Raw genomic sequence first — 27,622 nt, 5'->3', positions numbered from 1 at the left:
AGTAGTTGAACACCATACCCATTACCACACAAAAAGCTTGGAAGAACCAGTCCTTGAACATACTTTTTTAGATGTTATTTTTATTTATTTTGCAACATTTAGTGCATTAGGCTGTCTATTTTGATTGATTACAGAGCATCAATGGTTATGTCACGCTATCAAAAGCATTAAGATTACAGACTTATCATGGCTTGACTGTTCAAGTGTCTTATCAAAGATAAGTGTCAAAAGAGCTTGACCTTGTTCTTAAATTAAAAAAAAGTAAATGATGTATGTAGTAAAAACGTCGTATCTTTGTTTTTCTTTCTAACTAATGAGCAAGGTCACCATTACTTTCTGAGCAACAGAGTACTTTCTATCTCAATATTCTCATGATTCACTTCAAATAAGTCATACAAATTACTCATATCCAAATTTTCCCTGCTTGCATACTTGCAAAGTTACATGTTCTGCAGTAGATGTCAATAACTGGCAGGCAGGCCAGACACTGGGCATGTGCCTGCATGAATGAGGCTTCACTAAGTGGTTCCATGGAAGTCAACAGGGCTTTCTGCAGAAATTCCTGATTACTGAACAGTAACTGAGATGTGTACATGACTGCCTAGCTTAAAGTATTGTTGGTGACCAGAACAAAGGAGAATCTGTTTGTTGTGTACCATGTATAGCCTTGTTCATACAGGGTTGCAAAACTGAGTCATTTTTACATGCCAGGTCTCAGGCTGTGGGATTGTCTTAAACAATAACTTCCTCTCAACCTTTCTCACTTTCATGGGCTGTGATTTATCACAACATGTCAGCACAAGGAGATAAGTGCAGATGAGGAAAGGTGGCAATGGGTGGGAGGCCGTACTATACCTTTAGGGTGGGACTGGGAGGGGACATATTCAGTGCAAAGCTAGGGAGATGATGAGAGCTGGAAGGGCCTTGTCAGGGTGCTGCAAGATGTTGTAGTAGGCAGTGTGCCTGAAAGTGGCCCACGTGGTGTGGCGCACTGACACAAGTCAGTGATCTGGAAATGTCCTAAGGGTCTGTGTTACAGACTTGAACGGTTGTGTCAGTCTCTGACCTTTTTGAGGCAGTGCTGGTGAGGCATCCAACAGAATGACATAGCCATGACCAGTGTGACTGCTCATACGAGCAGAACCCTTGGGATCAGGCCCATTTCTGTGGAGTATTCTGCAGCAGACATATCCTTTGCAAGCACCAGATATTTTCTTAAATTTATTTTGTTTGCTGATCTCACAGGTCAAATGAAGACATTAGTTGGAAAATGTTCACTGTAAAATGTTCACTAGTAAACAAGTGGACGTTGCATCTTTCTTCCCCACTTCTTCCCCTAAAAGCCAATGTTGTGAAGATGTTCTGTTTCTATTTCTATATTTGAGCTTGTGTTCTACTGTAACCTGCAAAAGATATGAAAAATGAGGAAGTAACAGTCTAAAAATTAAAGTACTGAGGTACAGAAAAGATAATCAAGATTTTGTCCGCAACAGTAAACTAAACATAAGCCAGATATGAAGTCAAGAGTTGACTTTTGAAGATATAGTTGTTTCTTTGGTGATAGCCATCCAGATACTCCAAGTTTCTCGACTGCATGGACCCTGGTCTTTAGAAAGCTGTGCAGTCCAATATTATTGTTTGGCAGACATCCTACCCTGCTCTTGTAATATCTTCAGGGATTAACTTGCTTTCTGACTGAGAAAGGAGGCACTCTAATATTTTATGCCACTTAGGTATATTTTCCTGCCTTGCATACACTGTTGACCCCAGTTCCTTGAGCAGACTGACAGTGAATGAGATCTGCTGTAAGGCTGAGCAGCACGCAGCCTATCTGAAGCCCTGCCTCTCGTCAGTGCAAGCTTGGGGACCATTCACATAAATTCACCTATTGTAAGGTGCCCAGGGTAGTCAGCTCCAGTTGGCAGATACTTTGTCTCCCCGTGGATATTTAGGTTGTGATTTTTTTTGTAGTACTCATTGAAGCATTATGAGGAAGTAAGATATAACAGGAAAAAAATTACTGAACGTGCCTGTAAGAGCTTTGCAGCTCCTGTATTTCTGCATTACCCAAACATTAAGGTTCATAGCTCAGAAAGCACGACTCATGTCACCATGGAGCATTCCAGAAACCTGAACCCAAGGCGAATTTGTATGATAAAGAAAGTGTCAGAGGATGGTTTCTGTTCAGCTACTGTAATTTAAACATGAAACTGAGAATTTTGTCTTTTTACTGTCAGAAAATCTTTGAAGTATCTAGTACAAATAATTTTCAGAGACATTAGTAATAGCAGTGGTTCTGGGACTTTGTAGGTGACAACAGAATATGTGATCTCTGTTTTGGAGGGCAAAAAAAAGATCTCACCAACGTAACACAGCACCAACATCAAGCTTTGTTTTGTTTTTAAAAAATGCTTTGGTACCGATAGCCTTGAAATGACCGGCACAACGCAAGAAAGCTGCCTCTGGTTTATGGGGTGAGCCGAAAGTCGCGCTCCGTGCGGGCCGGGGCTGCGCTGCAGGGGGCTCCGGGGGTGGCGCGGTTCCAGGCGTGGGGAGGAGCTGTCCCGAGTGCTGAAACCCGCCGCGCCGCGCCGCGCCGCGCCGAGCCGCGCCGCGCCGAGCCGCGCACCCTCCTGCCCCGCCGCCTCGCAGTGAGGCGCAAACCTAACGCTGGCAGCGGATTTGAAAATGTCTTTCTCTTGCTGCTTCCCAATTCTAGTGCTAAATCTGTTCCTTCGAGTAAGGAAAGCAAGTGCAAGCGCTATTAAGCAATTGAGAAGCATGTAAATATTTCACTTTCTGGGTCAAAAGAAAAGAAAAAGAAAAAAAGAAGAAAAGAGGAAACTTTCCCTAACTATTGCAAATCATTTTATTTTTATTCTAGCCTATAGTTCTATTTTTATTCTATAATTCAGCTGATTCCATGTGACATAGAACTGAGTCTTGTGAATAAAAAGTCCTGTCAATTTCTTCATCGTACTGACCTGCAAAAATGGGACAAATGCATGTGCCAATATGCATGTGCAGACAAAATGAACATTGTTATAGGCAGATTGACACTACTTTGCAATTAGGTCATGCTAAAGAGCACTTACATATCCTAGAAAACATTTTAAGTACTTTTGCACAAGCACAAAATAGATCCTTACATGAAAACAAAATTGCTTCTTCATTGCTTAGTAATTATTCCTGCTTGCCTTTTTCCTGAACATATACTCATATGACATCATCATTATTTCTAGGGTGTTCCTCTGACTTCATAGGCTATATTTGACTTCTAGTGCAGCACTATAAGATGAACTGGCAGCGCAAGCTGTGAGGCTCAGTAAGAAGTTCTAAGAGTTCTCCAGTAATTTCCCCCTTTAAATGGGGAACACTGATCTGTGACAGCTGGGGTATAAACTTCTGACCAAACTTGTCTAATGCTATCCATCATTAAGAAGACCCATTTAAATTCAGCTACCACACCAGATCCTTTGTTGGAATAAATACTATTAGTGATATTTTGTGTGGAAAGCATTAGATTCTGCTTTAATCTTCGCTAAAATTTAAACTAGTTATGCTGTTTCAGTTTTTCAGTTTTCTCAGTAATCTGAAGATTTTTTTATGATCTATACTTTCTAGTTTATTAAAAGTGTATCTTCCTGGGACACATTTTAATCTCTTCTGATAGGGAATAATTTACAATTATTCTTCAAGTTAACCCTTAGGCTGCGAGATGAACAGGTGAAATTAAACCTCTAGAAACAGTCTGCTTGTGTACATGTTGAGTCATATCCTGCTCTTCTTTACAATATTATAAATCAGAAGTAATTCTACAAAATTTAATGTAATCATTATTGTAAGCACAGGCCCCTTGGTTGTGAGGGGGTTGTAAATGGCTAGCCAGAAATAACAACTGTGCTTACTTCAAGTGTAAAGCTAATAAATTATTTCACAAGAGGATTTATCTTTAAAGCACACTGAAGTTCTCAGGGAACTATGAGAAACATGGCTGTTATGGTAAAGTGTTACCGCTAGTCATCTCATATGATGACAAAACTTTCTCTTGTTTTGTTATTACATTTTTACGTGTTTTTTATGCTAAAATTTTTATGCTAAAATACAGATGTGCAAGTTGAATCTTTTATTTAATTCAAGAAATCCAATAAATCTTTTATTTAATCCAAGAAAAGGGAAAACACAAGCAGTGCTTGCCGGAGCACTGGACCAGGTTGCCCAGAGAGGTTGTGGAGTCTCCTTCTCTGGAGATCTTCAAGGCCCGCCTGGATGCAACCCTGTCTAACATGCTCTAGGTGACCCTGCTTGAGCAGGGGGGTTGGACTAGATGATCTCCAGAGGTCCCTTTCAACCTTACCAATTCTATGATTCTATGATCCATGTGAGTATCTCAGATGATCCTCCACCAACACGCAGCCACTCTAAGGGAGGAGGGAACATGCTGTTCAAGTGGCAAACTAACTAGCCTGCAGCTGCCATCCTTGGCCAGTGATGCTGCTACCATTTACTCACCTGGCTGCTCCTGTCAGCACACTCTTCTTGTCATGCAATAGCATACCTGAGTCTTCTCCTCCCCCCAGTCCCTACTTAATTCCACTGCCTAGGTATATTGGCCCAAAGGCCAGCAGTAAGACTGCTAGAGAGAAAAGTATTGGTGATAGGCTGAGAGGGAAGTGGAAAAAAACAGGCCTTACTCTTCCCCTTTCATAATGAAAAACAGTAAGAACAGTAATATTGCAGCAAAAGGTGCAAGAGATGTGGCAGAAAAGGGCTCTTTCTCCCCACTGTTTTCCTCTCATTTGTGACCTCCTCTCTCTTCACCTCTTCCCTATCCTCTACATCAGCAGACCACTGTAAATCATTTTGGAAGCAAAGGCGCTGTGTGCCCTCTTTCCTTCTCCCCTTTCCTGTCTTTGTGTCTTTTCTCACTGTCACAGTTCTCACTTCATGGTCCCAAAGATCTGCCTCAGTCACTTTTCCTAGGGGACAATGGCATCTGGCTGTGCCTGAGGCATACTGGCCCCCACTAGCTCCCCCTATTACAGACGAGTAGCTAAATAGTTCAAGGTACTTCTGTGCGAGAATAGTTTAGAAATGTAATTCTAATTTCAGCCACGGGGGGACCTTTGTCGTTTAGTGTTCATTTGATATTCAGTCCAATACAACTACACTCACTTATGCCAAAACACAGTGCCTAACTCCTGGATGAGAATCGGTATCCTCTGTTAAGTCAATTCTCATATCCTTGGAATCTGCATCCAAACAAACTTTATTCCACTGCTTAAAACCAACATAATCTTTCTTATGTTTCTCCAACAACTTTAGATTCCCCTTCCAAGTCGTGAACTCTTCCCAGTGTCTGGGTTGCTCAGGAGTTACACAACAGGGTACTAACTGCTGAGCTGGCTGTGGGACTGAGGGATAGAAAAGCGATTACTGCACATGCTGTTCCACAGATTCTGGGCCAGACATGTCGGGCAGTGGACAGCTGAGGCATAGTTTGTGTCACTTCATATCTTAATAACTAGACGCATTATCATCTTAAAAATAGGAGACTAGGTTCTGGAGGTATAACCAGATTCCAACATCATTTTTCACATGGCTTTCATTGAGCAGATATCCAGAGCTGATAGCAAAACGTCTCCAAGTCTTGCATAGAGGAATTTGGCAAATAGCCTATGAAATTCAATCTGAAAAATAAACAGCTCCAATTTATTGCAAAGATTTCTTTCACTTCATATAACCTGGTTTGGGAATCTCATTCTCCTCTTGCATGCAGTAGCTTTGCAGTTGGATAATTCGATTTGGTTATGTTGGGATGATAAAATAAGGATGTGACTGTAGCGCACTAACCTACTTGCTTACCCTAGCGAGCAGCAAAGACGCAGCAACCAAAGCGCACCCAGGGGGCACAGCCTGTTTGAACCGGGAGGCTGGTCATGGATAAAGCACTTGCTCTCTTCCCTTGCTGCCACTGCTATGTGCCACGAGGCTCGCTCAGGTCCTGCGGCACTCGCCTCTTCTCCCTGCAGAGCAGAAGCTCGGCTCTCAATAGATCTGCTCCTGATCTTTGCCCTTCCCCATGAAAAGTCAGTCAACCCTTCACTTTTCTCATTTACTTTCCACGTGGGGTTGTAATCTTAGTTTCGGCCACCGGGGGGAACCATAGACTTTATCATGAAAGGCTTACGGGAAAGGTAGGCTCTTGGACTGACGCTGCTAGAAGAGACAGGTGCTTTTTCAAGCCCATGTGCCTTTCTTCCTGAAAAGGGGCCTTCAAATGTGAAAGTTTTCCCATCTTTTTGTTCCCATTATATCAGTAGGTCCAAAAAAAGATATTGTAATTTCTTGTAAACATTACCTTGCTTGTATTGGTTGTATCTGGAAATGACGTGAACCACAACTCTGTTACTTTTCTGGTCTTCTTAGGCCTTGCTCAGGTTGGAATTTAAAGTTGTGGCTGGCATGCACTAAACTGTGTGAGAAACTTCATGTGGACAATGAAATATTTCACATGTGCTAGGCAGGTCAAGTTAAAACCAAGACTCCCCTCTAGATCATATTTAAACTCTTGACCATAGGAAAGCTTTCAAACTTGCTAGAAATGGCCGTAGCGCCCTCTTTTGTCTTTGTACATGGCTTAAGATATCCGATATGAGTGCAAACTAAAGGAAGTAAAAATAGGCAATATGTTGATGATAACAATGTTTAGAAAAGGATTTCATGGGAATGTTTTTTTTTTTTTTTTTTTTTTTTTTTTTTTTTGCCAATATAAATAAAGGCAGAAAGTTATTTTTGTAGCAGGAGTGTGTGAAACTTGAAACCACAGCAGTTAAGAAGTAACACCAGTATGAATAAGAACAACGGAGATAAACATGACTTAATACCCCTGGAGGTGGGAACGTGATCTGGTGGTTAGAGGAGCAGGCAGCAAATGTGACGCACTCTGTTCTGCCACTGACTCACTGTATGACTGCAGTCAACTCATTTGCTGTCTGCGTATCAGTTTACCCATCTGTGAAATAGGGACAGACATCTGCATCTTATCAGATGTAACTTTTGCCAAGCATCATTAATGAATGCTGACAGCACACTACAATCCAGAATGCAGTATTCAGAAGTGTAAAGTACAAGCTGTTAGCACTTTGCCTGTCCAACCTGAGGCCAGGAATCTCCACCCTGTCTATTAAAACAGTGGTACATTTACAAATTAATGTGGTCATACCTGATTGACTAAAGAATCTCTTGATTCTTCTGCAGTGTTTAAAGTCTTCGCATTAACTCTTATACAAACTTAAGAGATCAGTAGTTCTTTAAAGCTGACACTGTAAAAGCAGCTAAGCTTACCTAATCTTATCCAACAAATCATCATTAATTAATAATATTTAAAATATTGTTTTTCTATTTTTACATGCATGTTTATTAAAATTAATTGCATCACATATTTTGTATCTATCTATATTAGCTGAATTTTAGTTTATTAAAATTATGTCTTATAATTTTATTATTACCTAATCTTAGCCCTATGTGAAGCAAGTTGGTAGTCTCAGAACAGTTGCTAGAAGTAGGGTTTCCTAATCACAGATCACACACAATCCTGTAATTGTAGGATCAGCACACACACCAGTGGCTAAAAGATGCTGGAAGCTGAATTGCCTTTCCACAGGTAGAAGGGCTTCCTGAAGTTCCTCCTTGGCCTGTGGAAGTGTGCATTTATGTCAGTCCTGTGAATAAGCTGTTTTTCTGTCTTGCTTATCTATAGAACCAAAGCTATGATGATTACTTGTATGGACCTGTATTAGTTACTTGATGGACCTGTATTAGTTAAACAGGTCCAATTTGTGTGTGTGTAAACTTTCATACTTATTTAAAAGTGGCTATGTTGTTCTCTGCTGTTTCTATCAATTCACCACTGTAAACGAGTCTTCTTATAAAGCCATCAGTTAAAATCATGCTTTTCATCATTCTGGTACAATTTGACATATGCATCAGGCTTAATCAGTCTTAATATTTTAAGATTGCTTTTCTGCACTGTAAATTTTAAAATGATTCACAAAACTAATAATAAAGCTGGCAACTGTATCTTTCTACAGAAAGAACTTTACCCTCCCCCTGGCCACCATGAAGAAATACCTATCTACAGGCACTTTGTTTTTCTCTCTGTCTGTTGGTAAAATGCTGTACTGCCAACCATTTCCTTCTGCACTGCAGTTCTGATGTTTTTACCCAACTTGGCAGTAGCTGTCACCCATGCTTCACCCACGACACCCAGCTTGGCAGGTCTTTGTGGGAACGGTTGCAACTACGCAGCGAATTAAACCCCCCACAAGATGCAGAGATTTAAGCTGGAAATGCAGATCGGCAAAACAAGTGGCTAGGCAAGGCATCTGAAGGCGCCTAAATTTTCACGTATGGAGCTCTTCGGTTTTCTTCACAATTGCTCCTCGGCATTTCCAAGGCCATTTGTGATTTGTGAGCAGCGCAGCAGTCGGCTCACGAGGCCGCATCTTGTGTGCGGCCTGGCAAAGCAGGCCTTTTCTGAGACCGTCGGCGGGGACAGGACTGTATCACAGTCAACTCCAAGCAAATCGGAAGGCGTTGAGATAGGCTAACAAACCCTTGCGTATGCTATTGTGGGATCTAGGGGTACATTGCGTTACGCGTCGAGCAAGCGCAGCCCTTTTCCCCAAGAGCGCACAGTCTAAGCCAGGAGACAACAGATGGCTGGAGGCAGATGGGAGAGTACAAGGAAACAATGAGACAAATGAGCAAAAACTAAGTTGAAGGCTTCGACATTTGGTTCCAAAATTACTGATTTTACTAAGCATCTCGGCTGACGTAACCCTGTGGGTAGGACGCCTTTCCTGTTCCAGAGGTCTTAATATCTCCAATTAGAGCAGGTGCCGCAGCCCAGCAGGGGTTACATTTTAGGTGAAGAGTGGGAGTTCAGTAGACTAGAAGCAACGAGCAGGGCGGCTCTCCGAAGAGAGACAGGGGAGCAGGCCGGGGTAGCTCAGCAGCCCGAGGGGGTGAAGAAAACCCCTTCAGCGCCGCTCAGCAGCTACAGCGCTGACCGATGCGCACAGAGCGCAGGAGCCCCCTGCAGGCCGGGCCCGGGGCAGGCGGCGGAGCCCCCCGCCGGAGGCAGCGAAAGCCGACCCTCCTCCTGCGCCCTCCCCCGGGCCCCGACCGCCAAGGCGGGACGGGCGCGGGCGCCCAGCCGCGGCGCGGAGGCCGCTGCGCAGCCGCCGAGCCCGCGCTGCCGTTAGGCGGCGCGCGCCAGGCGGGCCGCGGCCGTTGGAGCGGCCGTTGGCCCGCGCGGAGGTAAGGCGGGGGGCGGGGCGCGGCGCGAGGGAACCTCCGCTGCCCGAGGGCCGCCTCAGGGAAACCGAAACCAAAAGGGCGGCGGCGGGCGGGGGCTCCCCGCGGCGCGGCGCGGCGCGGCGCGGCGCGGCTCGCTCCTCCCCTCAGCGCCGGGGCGGAGCGGGGCGGCGGCGGGCGGGCGGGCTTAGCGCGCCCCCATGGCCCTGGCGCCGGGCCGGCGGGCACGGTAGCCGGCGGTCCCGGCGGTGAGGCGGCGCTGCCCCGGGCGGGCGGGCGGGCTGGACATGAGCCTCGCGGCCGCGCTCCGCGCAGCGGCCGCCGGCTGAGCCACAAAGAAGTTTCTGCTCCTTCTGCGGCGGCGGCGCGGCGCCCCCCATGCACGCCCCGAGCCGCCGGCACTGGAGCGCTGCCCGGCCGGCGCCGGGCGCCGAGCCCGCCATGAAACCCCGCGCGGGGCTGCACAGCAGCCCGGACCTGAGCCGGGCCGCGCGGCTGAGCGTCGGCGAGCTGCGCGCCCTCTTCGAGGCTCGCTGCGCCGCCGCCGCCGCCGCCGCCGCCCGGCAGCTGCCCGACCCGGCCAAGCGGGGCTGCCGCCCCCCCAACGGCGTGCTGCCGCCCGTCATCCCCCGGCTCACCGTCACCGCCGAGGAGAGCGAGGAGGCGCAGGGCAGCCCCAAGGCGCTGCCGCCGCACCCGGAAGGCGGCTGGCTGAGGACGGACAGCTCGTTGCACCTGCAGTCCCGCCGGCTTTCCACCTCCTCGCTCTCCTCCACGGGCTCCTCGTCCCTGCTCGAGGACTCCGAGGACGACCTGCTGAGCGACACGGAGGGCAGGAGCCAGGGCATCGTGCACCTGGAGCACGGCGAGGACACCAACCAGGTAGGGGCGGCGGGGCGCCTTCGCGGCCGGCGGGCGCTGCCCCTGGCGGGCGGGCGCCTCCCGCTGGCGCCCGGGGCTAAGGCGGCCCTTGGGCGGCACCGCCCGGGGTGTCGGGCCGGGCCCCCGCGGCGGCCCGGCGGCGGCCGGCTCGCCGCCGAAGCGCGGTGCCGACGCTGCGCCCCGTCCCCACGCGCTTTGGGAAGCCCCTGCCTCCTGCGATGGTGCAACACGCCCTGCTGCGCCTCTTCTAGCAACGCTTCAGGGTGCTGCCTCATTTGAAATCCCGGTGAGGTGTGGGCTGTAAGTCTTTTCTGCCACGAAACTGTGCTTGAGACCGGCAGAGTTTTGGAGGGCGTTTTCCGAGCATGGGTATTTTTTCCGTCTCTTTTATTAGAACTTCAAAATAACATTTTTCCAGGCTTTTCCCAGCAGGTACTTTTTGTCTCTTCCAGTCCCGGAGCCTGTGGTTGTCAGTTTTTGAGCTGCTGCTTGCTGCGAGCGTGACAGGAGACGGGGAGGAGCTTGGAATGGGTAGAATGCATGCTTTTGTCCGTTCTGGCGGTAACACCTTCTTCGCAGCAAATCCCCTCTGTAATTTGGCAGCTTTCAGCCATGAACTGCACTTTTAAAGGTGTACAGTTAGTCGGGTTTTTTCATGATCTATAACGTATATTTGCCTGACTCTTTATAATATGCTTCTTGGGGCTTTGTAACTGAATTATGTGGCTTTTAGCAAATTCCCCCTCCTACCTTTACTGAGACCACAACTTAAATTGTTGTTCATACTGCTAGCTGATTGGCACTGAATTGTTTTCAAGTAGAACATGTGTTTTGAAAAAAAATATAAGCAAGAAAGAATTGTACTTGTAGGTGATACCTCCAGCTGGACTTTTCTCATGATAATTGCAGGCTTGCTACATTGGAGGACACATAGTACAGGAGCTAAAATGCTGTGTGCAATATTGGTTTTGTTTGCATCAACTTGTGGCCTAGCTTTGGGAAAAAAAAAATGTTTTGTACTTTGGCATATTCCGTATCAGGAAACCAATAATACTACTACTCAATTTATGCACAAAGCCCTTTTGATCCTGAGATAGAATCTAGTGTACAGGGTCAAACAATTACTACTCTATAGTTTTATTATTAAAAAAAAAAAAGTGTACTGTGCTTGTAGGGATTTTGTATAAGTAACAGAAGAACAGACATTAAAAACAGAAAAGGGCTATTGAATTGTTTGGCTCAATACCCCTGCTGTTCCAGTGGGTGAATGAGTGTGAGTGTGAATTCTGCTGAGATAAACCCTGAGCTGTATAGATGGTTAATAGAGAACAACAATTTATTAATAACACTAGCAATACAGAGAATCGCATGCTGCAGCACCATCTCAAAGTTAGCTTGTCTCCGAATGTAGACTGAAGCAAAACTATTCTTCAGGAAAAGAGCCTTTTGGCCTTTAAGGTTTTGATCCTGTGTGCCTGAGGTCAATGATATATCGTATGCAGTATTGAGTGCTAATTCATGAGATAGAACTATATCCTCCTCTGTTGTCTGGCATGAACGTATCTAAAACAGCATAAATGGCTGTAAATTGTACTACTTTATTTTAAATTTTATGAAGTTCCTAGGCACTGTGTAAAACTGAAGAGTTCCATTCACCTTGCTTTTAATGACAAGGAACAAAAATTGTAAAAAGTTTTTTTTTTTTTTTTTTTTTTTTTTAATATCCTTAATGATATATACATACATATATACATACATATATATATATATATATTTACATAGATCATCGAAAAATAGCCATATTATAAATACTTAAAGCTCTGAATGTCCAATTCATTTAGGTGCTAGGGAAATCAGGAACTTTAGTACTATGAGAAATTCAGTTTTTGAAAAAGATTTTTGGTGGCTGACCAAGTTTAGTGCATCTTCAGGAGTTTTTAATGTCTCATTGGTAAAGTACTTCATATTTTTAATGGCAGAGTTATTTTTCCATGCCTATAGTGTAGGAGAAGATTGCAGAACTGCCCACTACAAGCCTGAGTTCTAACTGCTGTTCTTCATTTCACTCTCACTTCTGCAGCAAGTTGGCAAATCAGAGCTGGAACTGGGACCGAAGACTCTAAAATGTTAGAACTAAATAGCAACTGCTTTGTGACACTGCCTTATAAATAAAATAGGCCAAATCTTATATTTGCTTAATGCATTTCATGCCTCCCTTCCTTGCTGCTGGCTAGATGGGAGCTAGAATCCCAGGAATGTGCTGTTTTCCCTGTGGGAAGGCACATTGCTCTCCACTTCAAGTGGTTGCGCTGTGGTCTTGGTGATACCTAGTGATGACCAGGACAGGCTTGTTGCAGTTGATGTTCTTCAGCTTTTGCCTCTTTACAGATGCTGTTTCTTTACTGAAACAGTGAGTAAATGGCATGCCAAAGTGGAAGTGTGTGCTTTAAATACCTCTGTGGATTCATCTTCATAGAACTTAATCTTCTCTACCAGTTATCTTGAGACCAGATAGATAAGCTTGTGCTTTGTAAGGGAGGGCTGTGGTTTCAAGGCAGGCATGTGCATGTGGAAGTAGCTATAGAAATTTTAATAGAACCAGAGGAATGATTTCATATTGTGAAGGATTCTCTTTAGATGTGAATTTGTGCATTTTGTCCATATATATTGTTTTAGTGTATGTATTTTAACAGATGAAAGCTCATTCTCAGATTTGAACACAAAAGGTAAAGATATTTTGAAGGAAACTGAAAACAGAGGTGGACTAAACTTGATATACCCTGCCTTATTCATGGGAAATTTTGACAATTTGAGATTTCCCTTGTAATGGAATTTCCCTAGACTTTTCTTTGGAAATGAGACATGAGTTTGGAGCCTTGCATCTTGTGACTAAGCTCAGACTAGCGCTCACAGGCAATTGAGCCTTTCCATACTTCCCAATGCTTGGCAGGGACCTTGGAAACTTGCCCAGGTCTTCATCTGTGAGAGCAGAAGTTCTGATAATGTTCCTGTTATCGGGGCTTCAAGGTTTCCATGTGCAGACTCAGGAACTTGAGACCTAAGCTGAAGAAGGCCGTCTCTGGCCTCTTGGTTGTAGGCCTCCTTTCTATTGACCTGGAAATGGAAGCAGCATTCTGTTAGCTTGGTTGGTTCTTTGAAATTGTGTCGGCTTGCACTGATAGTCTAAGGGTCTCTCTGAAGCACTGAAAGTTCTGGAGTCTTTACTGCGTGTATAGTACTTGCTGCCCTGTAGTAGTCAGGCCTTAAAGTCCTGGGGTGGTGAGTCCAAGGGGACTGTCCCCCGCTGTGCACCTTGGAAGACTCAACTCCCCAGCAGCTTACAAGAAAAGCAAGTAGTTCTCCAAGAACATGAGTGTTTCAGTTAAACATTTTCCAGAATATCCTGAGTTGAATGAACTGACAATCACCACCACAGGTAATTTTCTTCCTATTGAATGCTGTATGTGGGTGATGTTCCCAGAGTGTTAAGGCACTTGTTAGGGGGATTGAATGCCTTGAGACTAATGACTGAGGATTGCACTACATTTCCAGCCTGGCTCAGTCGGGACTAGAAGTTGTTCCCAACTAGGCAGGTCAATATTTGAGAGAAACTTATTGAGTCTGTGTTCCAGTCTCTCATCACAAGCTAATTTTTCTCTTGACTTTTGCAGTAATGAATAGAGGCTTGAAGTAATCAATAGGCTTCCTGGGGGAAGGCCCCCCTTCAGCAACAGTCTGAAGTGTGAGGGAGCCCTGTTTTGCTGCTATACTGCTAGCTGAGTTTTGTGGTTCTGTGGAAACCAATTGCACATGTCAATTTAATGCAATTGGCATAACGTCGTATCTGGAATTGTACAAATCTTGGCAGTTAACTTAATCAAAAAGATATTTTGGTTATTTTTTAAATAACCAGTTTACAGATTAGATTTTGCTGCCCAGTGACAATAGTTAACATCACTGCCTTCTCTTACATTGAAATGACGAGTATGCATTTCCACCCCTGCTTCACGCTGTGAGAGAAGTCCCATCTGGAAAGTGTATGTATACAGTTGGATCTTCCAATGAAAGCCCCATTGGTCCATTTATAGTAAGGCAGAGAGTGCAAGGGTTACGTATTTTTGTCTTTGTTCCGTGAGAGAGGAATTTGAAGAAGTATGTAAATCTGGTTAGTACCTTCTTTGCTGGGACAGAGACTCTAAAAAGTGGTCTTCACAAAGAATAAACAACATGATAATGTACAGCAGCAGACTCTTGTCCTGTTTATAGGAGAATGTTATTTACTAGATAGAAACATGCCAAATAAATCTACTCGTTCTCATAACTGTGACCTGTCATTCCAAATTCCTAGATCTGTAACCATGAGAACAGCTGACAGCTTGCTGGAGAAAAAGCAGTTCAGTTCCCGCTTGCAATGATACTAATGCAGAAAGTTTGAGAGATAGCCATTAGAGAAGCTTATTTGGTTTTACTGATCTTTTTGCTATTACTTTGCATTCCTGCCAAACACCTTAAAATGGACAAAAATACATACACACACATGCTTGATGAATATGGGCTGAAAGTTTGAACTATTTCAGCTCAGGAGAGAGTTATGTAAGCTAATGTACTAGAATAGAATTGTTATTTTTAAATGAAGAATAGGAATGAAGGGATGACATAAGTAGACTCTTAATGGATTTTTAGCCTACTTTTTCTAAAGAAACAAAGCTTGTGTAATCACTCCATCTATCAATTTTGCTTTTTAGAACTTTAATAGGTTTCAGCCAGATTTGATGGTGTGATAGAGATTTCAAAGTTACCTACAAGATCTCTTTAAAATTCCACAAAAATCAGCCTCTAAATAGAGGAGAGAAACCCAAATCAGTGTGTACGTTTCCTTCTCTGAGGGAGAAGGTGCAGCATGCGTTCACCGGTTCTCACTTCTGTTTTGCCTGTTCACTAATGAATCGGCGTGCGTGCACTGGCCAGTCTGTCAGTGCTGATGTGCCAGGAAGCCAGCTACAACATGTGGTGCCTCCTGTCTTAATGGTAATTAGGAGAAAATATTGGAAGGAGCATGCAGTGCTGCGGGCTGGTGAAATAAGAGAATGTGAACAAGACTAGGGGAATTAGGGACTGGGGAAGAAGATGAGGAAATTGTGGGGAGATGTGGAAATGTGAGAGGGATTGGAGGTTTTTTTCACACAAGCCCATAGAGGACACAGTGACAAGCTGTGATTGTTTTGATGAGGGTGAAGGACTGTAGGTCACCAGTCTATTAGACACCAGGCTTCGTTTGTTTGCTGCTCAGGGGCAGCTAGTCTCAATGGAATACTTATTATTCTGAAAAAATGCTGATTTTATGATGACATTCTTGTGTACTGAAGTCTATACACAGAACAAATGAGGTGAGCAGTGGTAGCATAGGTCTTCCCACGTTGCCCAGTTATCAGGCCACAACTCTGAACTGGGAGCCTTCTCTCAGTTTGAGGATGGTTTGCTTTCTGCTGTATGCTCAGATGGTGGAGTGCATCTGAAGCATCAGCAGTATCGGTTCCAGTGGTGACCGTTTTAAATACTGTAAACTCTTGTCTAGCAGAAAATGAGTTAGATCTTAGCAAATCATTTGAGAGAGAGACATACTGCTAGTTAATAACTTCTGACCTCTCAAATGGTGACTTAAAGGTTACAAGATTGTTCTATTTCACATCAGTCCTCCTGATAGATTTCATTTTTAATGTTGTAAGGTATACCTGCTGGACAGTTTAAAATTGGAAGAGCTCTGTTATAGCGTTGTTTCATATGAATCTGTTGGATTAAGTATATTGAAAAAGTTTGTCTTTCTCTCCGTGTATATACGCTGCTATGGTTGAAACCTCCTTGTGATGCTCCTCACAGCTGGAAAGCAGGAAAGAAAGTAATGGCTTATCGCCATAAGAGTTGATACACAAAGAGGTCTCACCTAGGCAGATTTTCACAGGCTATTATCAACTCATAGGGAGAGCTGAAGATTTGTTTGTGAAAACCAACAGCAGTTTGAAAAGGAGTAAGGGTAGTGGCTGAAGTAATGGTTTGGAAATTTAGCATGTTTGTTTATGTTTTTGAGGTCTACCACTCTTAACCTATTAGACAGATTTGATGGAGGTGAATGTTTTTTATTGAACTGGAGCTAGTTAACACAAGCAGAAACAGCCTGTCAACTCACAGCTAAGGCTTCGTATATACAGAGTGTATTAAAGTGAAACAATTCAGTGAAGTGGTCACAGTATAATGCAATTTGCTTTAATACAGCCAAAGGCTGGACTATTTCTGGAAGCTAATAATGCAGATTGTGTTTATGTAGTAGGTGGTTGTTTAGCACTGACTCGGAGGACTAAGGATCATTGTACATAGTTCATTTTGGGGTGATTATCTATAAAATGTGATGGCAGAAAAGGTAATATTATTCTTCCTTCTAAAGTATTCTAAAGTTAGCAATGTGCCCTTGTGGCCAAGAAGGCCAGTGGTATCCTGGGGTGCATTAGGAAGAGTGTTGCCAGCAGGTCAAGGGAGGTGATCCTGCCCCTCTACTCGGTCCTGGGGAGGCCTCGTCTCAAGTACTGTGCCCAGTTCTGGGCTCCCCAGTACAAGAGAGACATGGAGACATGGAGAGAGTCCATCTATGAAGATGATCAGAGGGCTGGAGCACCTGCCCTGTGAGGAACAGCTGCGAGAGCTGGGCCTCTTCAGCCTGGAGAAGAGAAGACTGAGGGGGGATCTTATCAATGTGTACAAGTACCTGAAGGGAGGGTGTCAAGGGGATGGGGACAAACCCTTTTCAATTGTCCCATGTGACAGGACAAGAGGCAATGGGCAGAAACTGAAGCACAGGAAGTTTCGCCGGACCATGAGGGGGAATTTCTTCCCTGTGGGAGTGACGGAGCACTGGACCAGGTTGCCCAGAGAGGTTGTGGAGTCTCCTTCTCTGGAGATCTTCAAGGCCCACCTGGATGCAACCCTGTCATGCTCCAGGTGACCCTGCTGAGCAGGGAGGCTGAACTAGATGATCTCTGGAGGTCCCTTCCAACCTTACTGATTCTATGATTCTAAGTATGCAAGGATGATTTTGTCTTAATGCTCAGCACCAGTAAAGTCACTATCTGGTCGCTATCTGTCTCTCTTACTTTCTCTCTCAATAAAGGTTTTACAGAGAAAGGGGACTGAGGTAGAGTTTCTCTCTCTCTCTCTCTTTCTCTCTCTCTCTTTTTTCAATACTCAGCTTTGTTTGCTGGCACATCTTCCTCTATAAAGCTTGATGTAGGCTAGATGGTGTTGTTTGTCCATAACATGGCATACTCAGGGAAAAATATCATAAAAAAAGTTAGTCTCCACCATTTCATTCCATATGATATAAGAGCAGTGGGTAAAGCACAGGGTAGGCAGGAGAGGCTAAGTGTTCACACAGTGTCAGACTAGCAGTTGCACTGGTATGTTGTTTCCTATGCTTAATTGATTAAATCCTGTTAGTAATAGAGAATGCTTTCTTTTTTTTGGGGGGGGTAATACATAGTAAGCAGCATTTTTTTGTTGTTGTTGTGTCTGTAAACTGTCAGCTTCCCACACAGGATGAAAATTTCTCTTCCCTTACAGAACATGCAACTGTAAGACTGTTCAAGAAACCTAACCTGAACCCATCAGACCTAGCTACTATTGCCTGTTACCAAACCTTCCATTCCTTGGCAAGCTCAGGAAGAAGTTAGCCAGAGCTCAATTGGCAGCTCATTTGAAATAGTGTCATAGACCTGGTACAATTCAGATCCAGAGCCTGGGACAGAATCTCCAAGCCAATTGGTGCCTGAAGCAAGTATGACACAGATGCTGCGTTGCAGGAGCTTGGCATTAAGCCAGATTCCAGGAACACTCCTAATCTACAGGATCCAAATGAAGTGGCACAGTGATGGCAAACTTTTTAAACTGCCTACCCAAGCCTACTGAAACCAACTTTATTTTGCACACATTCAGCTTTAATCTGCAGTTCACCAGCCATCTGACCTCGTCCACACTTGGGACCCCTTGATAACAGAGGTGTAGTCACGGGTGGTTAAAGATTAGGTAAAAAGAGATATATTTTATGTCTGTGTGCAATTGGCACTGAAATTATTCATTGGCCCATCGAATGATTGCCAGTTTAACAGGAGGCTGCAGTGCTGTAGAACTGTGCAATAAGAAGCCTAGTGGCTGTGGCATAGTTTGCTTGTTGCTCAGTGATGTTGCGTCAAGGAGATGTAAACTGCTGTCATCTTCATACATCTTTCATATTATAAGAGTAATATCTCTTGGTCAATTATATTGAATACTGTATAGAAGGAGAATGTTTTTGTCATCTAGTGATAGTAGGAAACCTTCATTGTTAGTAGAGCTGTTCTGCCTCCTGCTCTTTGCTACTTCCTGATATAAAATGATCTAGCCTTTGTTACTCTGAACTGCAATGGAAAACACTTTTTGTGTCTTACTTTTGTTTAGTTTTTTTGTTTTGTTTTCAGCAGCTCAACCTAGTTGAGAAAACTGCAGTGGTTCTTCTCAGTGATGTTCACTGTGGGCAGGATGTCATACTTGTGCTTTGCTTTATGCTTGTTTCCCGTGATGAACTGCTGAATCAGATGTATGTTTTTGCTTCTCATCTTTGTGGTGCTGGCACACCTCAAAGTCAGGATGGAGCACACACATGAGGTTGGTGGAGCTCAGCAGAGAAAAGCGTGCACAACCATCCCACGTGTCAGCCACTTGGGAAGGATCTGCTGTGCAGGAGGCAGCTGTGCCTCATGTTTGCCCCATATGAAGGGGGCATTGTCCAGAGAGATGGAAAAATCCTCTCCAGATACCATACTCCTTTAAGTGTCCTCTTTAGCATAAATACCTTCAACACACCAGCCAGCTCTAGTGCACTTTATAACACATGCTTTAGAAAGGAAGTGAGGATGGAACACTGTTGTCAGGTGTCAGCACCTTCCACTACTACTAGAATGCATTGAGATGCTCTGAAGTTCAGCACTTGTGTAGAAAACCCTTAAAAATTCACTCAGCAAGTGCCATGGGTAGCAACACTCTCCTGCACTTTCTAATGACCTGTGTTACGTAAAGAGACACTACAGGAGGAAGCTGCCTGATTCAAATGCAGGCTGGTCAAGAACAAAAAAAAAATCCAACAACAGCAAAAAACTTTGGAGACAAAAGGGAGATGAGAGGATTGTGATAACTGCAGGACATATACAGGTGCTGATGAGGAAGTTACTCATGCAGCATGCAAACTGCGGTTCTTCCTCAGGAGTGTGCGTTCTCCCTGGCTGTTGATCATCAGTCTTCCTGCTCCAGCTGGCACTCATGTACCACAGGAAGATCAATTGTGTGGAAAAAGCAGCAAGCATTAGTTGCTTGGGGACTCCCCTGACTAAAGCAGATAAAAGGAATGGTTAAGGCTCCCAAGGAGTATGACATGTGGAGGTTGCTCAGTAATTTCCTAGATCTAGGACACTGTTATCCTGTTTATATTCCTGGAGTGACAGCTGAAGATTTCGGTTAATACAGCTGCCCTTCCTTTGGAAAGGAGAGAGGGAAGACTAGTCAGAAGATTGAAACTTGATGATCAAGCAGACTGTTGCTTTAAAACACGAGGAAGATATGTTTTCCAAAAAAACCACATTGATAGAACGTGAAACAACTGTGTTAGGAAAATATACAGTCAAGCACTGAAAATCTATGAAATAAAAGTATTAAAGTGACTGTGCAGTCTGTGCATATTAATATCCTACAGTATTTAATTACAAGCTGGCATGGTATTTGATGCACAGAATGGATGATTCTCAATTAAAAAGCAGCTATTCTATATTTCAGACCAATTCAACAGGCAAGTTACAGTTACATAATGACTAATGCCACATTTGCAGGATCTCTGTTTCTTATGTTGCAGAAATAGGTAGATATGCAGTGAATCAGGCAGAAGACCACAAGAAAGAAAGGCTGACTTCCTAATTAACAGAGCTGAATGCTGATCTGGAGAACTATTTGCCTTTCTACAGAGTCCCTGTGAGAGACCAGGCAAATATTAAAAGGTGGCCTCTGAATTTTTCTTCACCACTGTATGCTTGTGATGCAGTGATAGGAAGGATAATTGTGTGAACAGACAGTGTTTGGGCATGCAGATAGGCTGTTTGTTATCTTTTGTGGGGTTTGAGTGGGCTGTTGGCTGAGGGTGACATGAGTGTACTCATCATGATAAGCTGTGCGTCTGCGGGCTCCTTCCCCAGCATTTCCTGCACATGGGAGCTCTGCGGGAGCAGAGGCGCTGCTTCCATAAAGGGTCAACTTTGTTCAGAAGAGAATGTAATCTGAAAAAACTGGGAGACCTTCCTACGCTCTAGCTTTTACTTTTCATAGTGTAAAATGCTGAGTGTCAGAATTCTGGGCTGATAATTGAACCCAGTCTGTATTGTTTTACTCCTTGGGATTGAGATAAGCAACTTTTCTGTCATCTTTGCACAAACCCAGATAGACTAAGCAATGAAGTCCTGAGGCTCTCATTTCAGGTCAGACAATCCTTTCTGTTGAAAATTCTGTGAGAGAGGATTTTAAGGTGCTTTCTCCTGTCATTTGGCCATGGTGCCACTACAGCTACTGAGATAGGGGATGGCTGTGGAAGGAATGAAGCCAAGTCACCAGTTTTCTTTCCGTGTTGTATTCTGCAAGAATGAGAGAACACAGGGCAGCAGAATCGGTCTTGGCTTGTGAAGGAGTTTCTCTGCATGATTTATTCCTCTCTATGCTTGGCAAGCAATAAGCCATCTGCAAATGACGTTTCAGATGTCTTTCTTTTCCTCATCTGCTGGGCTCTGGTGTATTCGTATTGGTCACTTTTGGGTTCTGCTACCTGTGTCCAATCTGGCATAGAAGGTGCTGATTGCTCCAAATTTTAGGAGGCTTGGCTAGATGATTGTACGGGATAGGAGAGCGTGGCTTGTCATTCTGTTGCTAGGAACCCAACAGTAGAAAATTCTTCAGGATTCTGTGGGGTTGTGGAGTGTTTTCTTTTTTTGTTTTTTGTTTTTGTCTCTGTTTTGCAAGAGAGAAAAGTTATGGTAGATAAATGGTCTATTTATAAGCTATGCCATTTTATTTTATTATTTTTAGTTGGGTGAGATTCTTAATAACTGACAATTTATGTTTGTGCTTCTAAAAAGATGGGATTCCCCAGGATCTCGATTGTAAACACGTTTGTTTACCTGCAGGGCAGAGGAAACATACCCTGTACAACATACAACTCTTCAGGAGTTTCAGCTCAGTCTTCAGTTGAGTCACTCCTGCTTATATAAGGCCTCAATTTGTCTCTTTTCTTAAGGCTAGGCTATGGAAATTAAAATTTTAAATAATCTCATGTCTTCTGGGACTATCTGCTTCTTGTACGGAGGAGGAATTCAGCTTGCCTTTCTTGTGCTGTTCTGTTAACAGAAATTCTCTTCTGATCCTGTACTTTTGCTCAAGGGAGAAGTCATCCTCTTCTCCAGATTCTTTGCATTGCACTTGGTGCTGACTTGAGAGAGGGAGAGTTCCTCTGATCTTAGGTTTGCTCTGAAAACAAACCGCTGTTTGGTGACCCAGAAGATCCCCTTGCTCCTGTGGGGAGGGTGAAGGTTCTACATTTCTCTTCAATCCCAAGTTTCTCTGTCATTGTCAAGTTGTGTTTGCAGACACCTGTATTTGCTTGTTATATTCTCATGCAAATCCAAGTATGAGTTAAACAAAAAAAAAAAATCATTTCAATACAGTGGTTTGGAATAATCTCACAGTTACTATGTTAAAGCTCTGAGCTATTAAAGTGGTTGCTGAAGGCTGTGGCTTTCCTGTAGGTAAATACCACACCCCGCTCAATAGCAGTGCCCTGTCCTGTGTTGACACTTGCATTCCTTTGCTGAGGGTGGGCCTTATTTGCACAGCAGGCTGGAGTCCGATAGGCGAAGCAGAGGCTGTTCCTGCCTCTCTAGAGGTGAATGGAAATGTGGGCTTGGAAGAGACAAAGGAGGAGAGAAGAAACAGAGTACTGAACTTTGTCTTGTGACAGATTAGAAGAGCAGATGGTAAACTGTTACCAGTATCTGCACATCTGATCTGTTCTTTATATGGCGTATTTTTAGACTCTAATACGCTTTTCACTTAACACTATATTGCTGCTTATTTGAGGACTTGAATGCCTCTAATGTAGTTTACAAGTGTTAATTACTTAAGTCGTTGAATGCTGTTCTGAAGTGCAGCTATTGTAACCTGCACTTGCAGTAACTGGAGCAGAGAAAGGGCATGTGTCTGGACCAAGATCCCATACTGAGGCAATAGAGTTTCTCAGGTTTTTCACAAGCAAGTATCTTGACATTTTAGGACATTAGACACTGAATTATCAGGCAAGGGAAGAAACAAGATTTAAGTGCATTTTAAAAAATAAATAGCTGTCAGTAACCTCTTTATATGTATGTACATATGTACATGCATGTATATGGTGATTTCTAAAAACCTGATTTACAGGCAGGTATTGATAGGAGAGACTTAATTTTGTAAATGATTGCAAGGGTAAGCATTAAAAAAATCCTCTTTTTCTCTTACTTATCTTTCTGAACTGGAGATTTCATTAAATCGCTGGGGTGGTAAACTGATGAGCGTAGGCCTCAGCTCTGGCTCAGCGGGCTGGATAGAACTGTGCCTCCAGGTAACAGTCTGTACCACCCACAAATAAGATGCAGCACATGCTCAGCTCCCTTCCTGAGTGTCTGGAGTACACCCAGGGCAGATCAACTTCTTGAAGTTCTTTCCTGGCTTGTTGCCTAAACACAGTCTCTCTTGATCTTGTGCAGAAGCCTCACCTGACTGAAGTGAATCGGCACTTTTTATAGTACATTCGGATTTGAGGTCATACACAGTTCACTCTGCTTTGACAAATTGTACCTGTGTTGCAGGCTGGACCTCTTTATTGGTCTGTGTAAGTTTCCTATACTGAGGAACTTTCCATTTACTTTTGGATAATAACATTCCAGTTTCCAGCAAGACTGCTGTTCTAGCAGATCCCTGTTAGGGACAAGACTCCTTTGACTCAGTTTCACTGAGGTTTAGCAGGGACAGGTGGCAGAACATCCTCTTAGAGAGCCAGTCTTTCAGAACAGAGCACAGCAGAAGTTGTGTAAGTTGCATTAATGGAAATATGGGCTTGTGAAAGCTCTCTTTTGAAAGGTGGAGATTTAAGTATCCCTCAAAACAGCAATGTTAGCCCTTTCTTATTAGAAGAAAAATCAAAATCTGGCTTCTAGTTAACAGCATTGCCTCTTACAAAACTGGCTTTTACAGAATCCTTGTGAGAAAAGCGAATGAAACACTTGTGGCATGTAATTCCTTGGCTGCCTTGGCTTTTGGCCTGGGAATGCAATAAAGATTGTGGCTATTTTACTTGATAATGATCAGAAGCAAAATGCCAGTGTTGATTGCTGTAGCACAGTCAGCAGACTGCGATCACTGCTGCTTGCAGAAAGGCAAGCAATGCTGTCACTCCATAGCACTTCACTCTTCCTCTGACTTTGAGAGAGAATGTGTTCCTGGAATTACAGGTGGAATCCGGCTGTGAAACGGGACCTGAAACTTTGTGCTCCAAGGAATTCAGTCTGATACTGCTCATCAGTTTCTTTCTCCTTGCCTTCTTCCTTTTTTTCTAGGCTGAATGAGTATTGAACAAATTTACTAAGTACTCTAAAGGAGAGCAAGCCAAGGAATGTGTGTGTTTCACTGTATAATGCATGGTGAGGCATGACAAAGAGGAAAATGCAGGAACCTGAGGCTTCTGTCTTGCATTTTTATTTCTGCAGATTGCATTAAGTATTTCTCATGACTCTGAAGAATTAGCCCAGCCCATCTTGACCAAGGTACAAACAGGAAATGAAAACCTCACAGTCAGAGGATACACCTGCCAAAGGCTGGTTGAGCAGCTGTGGCCCTAACCCATGGTTGAGTGCAAAAGAGGAAGCATCAAGGGCTAGGTAGAGGCTGAGCACTGTTTCTTCTCAAAGTTTTGGAGGCTGGATGGTGAGAGAGAGAGAGAAAGGTGTAGTCACAGTTTGCCTAGCAGTCTGATTAGAGGTGCTGATGAGGAAGTTACTCATGCAGCATGCAAACTGCGGTTCTTCCTCAGGAGTGTGCGTTCTCCCTGGCTGTTGATCATCAGTCTTCCTGCTCCAGCTGGCACTCATGTACCACAGGAAGATCAATTGTGTGGAAAAAGCAGCAAGCATTAGTTGCTTGGGGACTCCCCTGACTAAAGCAGATAAAAGGAATGGTTAAGGCTCCCAAGGAGTATGACATGTGGAGGTTGCTTAGTAATTTTCTAGATCTAGGACACTGTTATCCTGTTTATATTCCTGGAGTGACAGCTGAAGATTTCGGTTAATACAGCTGCCCTGGCAAAAGGCCAGTTGCAGTGGTTTGCACAAATCATCAGTTGATGTTGAGGCATAACTCCTCTGAAGAATGAAGCTGGTTCTCATTCGGTCAGGGCATAGCCCCTTTTCCAAGATCTAGACTCAGGGGCTAAGCTGTCCGTCAATGTAAGTTAGTGTAGAGCAACATTTTGGTTCTAGGCCAAAATACTTTGTCCTGTGATGAACAATCTCATCTGGGAATATGGTGAAGAGTAATGTTTCCTGTGTGCATCAGGAACCTGTTTTTCTGTCCAGTGACAAAAGATGAAATGTGGTAATAATAGGGCTAAGTCATTTGCTGTAAGAGCCTCACCCTATCTTGGGGGAGTTGAATCAAGTGTTGCACTCAGAAACTTGGTTATAAGGGTTGTATTTGCTCACAGGCTTCTGTCAGGGCTTGCTTGGGAAGCATTATTCTTGTTGACTTGCTCTTTCACCTCCCACCCATTGAGATCCTTGTCTTGATTTGTGATTCATGTCTGATTCAGCCAAGTGGGTAGTAGACTTGGCAGCGAGAATCTCCTTAGTTTAAGGATTCTAGAAACCTTTAATAAGGGTTAAAAGCACAGAAACAGACTACTGAAAGTGAAAAGCAAGTGTTATGCATGCATGCACACATGTGCATACACACACACACACACACACACATATATAGACAACAAAACAGGGAACAAGGATAATTGTCATTTGCTTAAATTGGGTATAGAAATATCAGTTGCTCCAGGATTTGGCTCTGACCAAGTTAACTGCTTGCCTCTTTAAGGTCTGCAAAGACAAGCAGACTAAGCTTCAAACTGAAAGAACTCCAAGTGGGAATACCTCAGTAGGTAAATTCTAGGTATGGGAAGATAGCATGTTGTTCAGCAGCACTTGCTATTTTTTAAAATACTTTTTATATCACTCAGATCCCCAGATTTCCCCATCAAATGGAACTGTACAGTTCACTGTCCCAGTGCTGCACACCCTTGAAACAGTGTCCCCTTTCAAGCTGGCTGCTGTGAAGCTGAACCTGTGGAAAACGCCATTGGTTTGGGGAGAAGTATGCTGTTACCAGTGCATTTCTGTGGAACGTTGTGATTTTGACAAATCAGCAGATCCTTGTTGAAGTATTTGTAATTTTTTTTATTGGGTGTAATTATAGTACTGTAGTTATTGATTACTTCCACCCAGAGAGAAGCATATCTAATTACAAAGTGATTAAATTAGCCTAGTAATTGTCTCAGTAGTGGTCTGCTCTGAATGATTTCTTATGGGAGCACTTTATGGTGACAGCTGGCAGTGGCTGCAGTGAGACAGCTGGCTGCAAAGTTTGTTGAGGTTAGTTTTAGTTTATTAACATAGTGTGGTTGGTTGCTTGCAAGTCATGTTTAAGTTCTTTGTGCAGGTCCAGAATGTCAAGTCAGAGCTAATTTAAAATAAAACCACAGACTCTTGGAAATGGAGAACAAATTTGAGTACATTAACTTAATTTTCCAAGTTGAATGAAATATTTGAGTGAAACAGAAAGTATAAAGAATTTAAAAAAGGAAGCAAACTAGCTTTCAAGCTGATTTCAGTTTTAATAAACTAAAGCAAGTAAAACAGTTAAGTATTTTGTAGATGTAATTAACTTACTGCATTTTAAAAACTTTAAAGCTTTTTATAGAGGTCTTTAAGTAAATGTACATACTATAAAGTATAAAACCAATACAATAATAAAACTGTAAAATATACACAGAGTTTAAAAGAAGTTTTTGAGAACATATTAAAGAGATGAATTTTTACTGGACTAGACCCTACGACCTAGTCTTGCTGACATTTATGACAGCTCTGTGAATAATCTCATGGACATGTTTAGGATTTCTTCTGTCCCTCTAAAAGAATAATGTGGATGCTAGTGTGTGACCCAGGAAGGAAGAATTAAGAGAAGAGGGAAAAAAAAAACAAAAAAAACCCAAAACAAAAAGCAAACAAACTGACAGAAGAAAAGTGAGCCACTGGAGAATGAGTAATACTCTGCATGGATAACACAGAACTGATTGTAACACTTATTGTTAGCTTGGAGCCTACTCATACAAAGAAGTTTCAGCGAGTGGTCTGATGCATTCTCAGGTATGACATTTTCCAGTCGCTATTGTTACGGCAAGGGACAGAGGCCCAGCACCTTCCCATGTGCTTGCTCAGTTGCATGGCGTTGGCTGAGATTGCCAAGCAAGGTATTACTTGGTGTTTTTGTGTTTTGGATGCGTGGCTCTTAAGAATTATTTTGAAACACATGTAGTAATTTTTTGAGAATTAGAGCTTTTTATATTCCTTGTAAGTCCCCTGCGGAGAAACCTTGTTCCTTCTAGGAGTTAGTGAGACACTGAGTAGGCAGTGGCAACCAGTGATACAGATCACATTTCAGTCCCCACGTCCCAGAGTTGCAGAATTTAGCCTAAATGATTTAAGGACTTTAACAGAACAGTAAATTATGACAACTGACAATTAAGTACTCTTTCTTTCCTTAAAGCCTTTAGGGGAAAAGAAAAAGATTATAAAGAAATTTCTCCCTACCCTTTTGTTTCTTACTGTCATAATAGCTCTTTGTAGGTTTGCGTAGGCTTGTACTAGTGCACAGAAAAAAGACAACATGATCTTGCATAAAGAAACTGCTGAAGTTTTACTGGGAAAAGGATCTCAGGGTCATTGCTTACTATAGCCTAGCAAAATTACCTACTTACCAGCTCAGGCAAGAGACTACTTCTCCACTCAGCTGATGATAGTGAAAAAATGAATGGTTTTAGGGCCCTTACCAAGTTACGATATGTTTCTTCCTACTGTTTTTCTTCAAGTCCTTACAGGTTCAGGTAACATACTAACTTCATTAGAACTGATGGAGTTGTTTGCTTGTTTTGAGAAAGCTTTTCTCATTTCTCCTTCCCCACCATGTTATTTTAGGTGTCCTTCTATTTTAATGCTTATTTTCTTTGCTTCAGTTA

At 43.3% G+C, this 27,622-nt stretch overlaps 1 protein-coding gene across 11 annotated transcripts in view; it reads left to right on the top strand.

The window, feature by feature from the left end:
- Positions 1–9,579: 9,579 nt before the first annotated feature.
- The window catches only part of ITPKA (inositol-trisphosphate 3-kinase A), a 62,174-nt gene continuing 44,131 nt past the window's right edge, over positions 9,580–27,622 (top strand). For all 11 annotated transcript variants that reach the window (XR_009958577.1, XR_009958573.1, XR_009958574.1 and 8 more), the window contains exon 1: positions 9,580–10,203. Coding sequence is in view for 1 of the 11 variants with exons in the window: in XM_062577375.1 (XP_062433359.1) it covers positions 9,700–10,203 (504 nt within the window). In the remaining 10 variants the exon portion in view is untranslated. The remainder of the gene's footprint in view (positions 10,204–27,622) is intronic.

The sequence above is a fragment of the Rhea pennata genome, chromosome 5 (genome assembly GCF_028389875.1).
Source record: "Rhea pennata isolate bPtePen1 chromosome 5, bPtePen1.pri, whole genome shotgun sequence".
NCBI classification, from domain to species: domain Eukaryota; kingdom Metazoa; phylum Chordata; class Aves; order Rheiformes; family Rheidae; genus Rhea; species Rhea pennata.
This window is presented reverse-complemented; position numbering and strand designations above follow the sequence as displayed.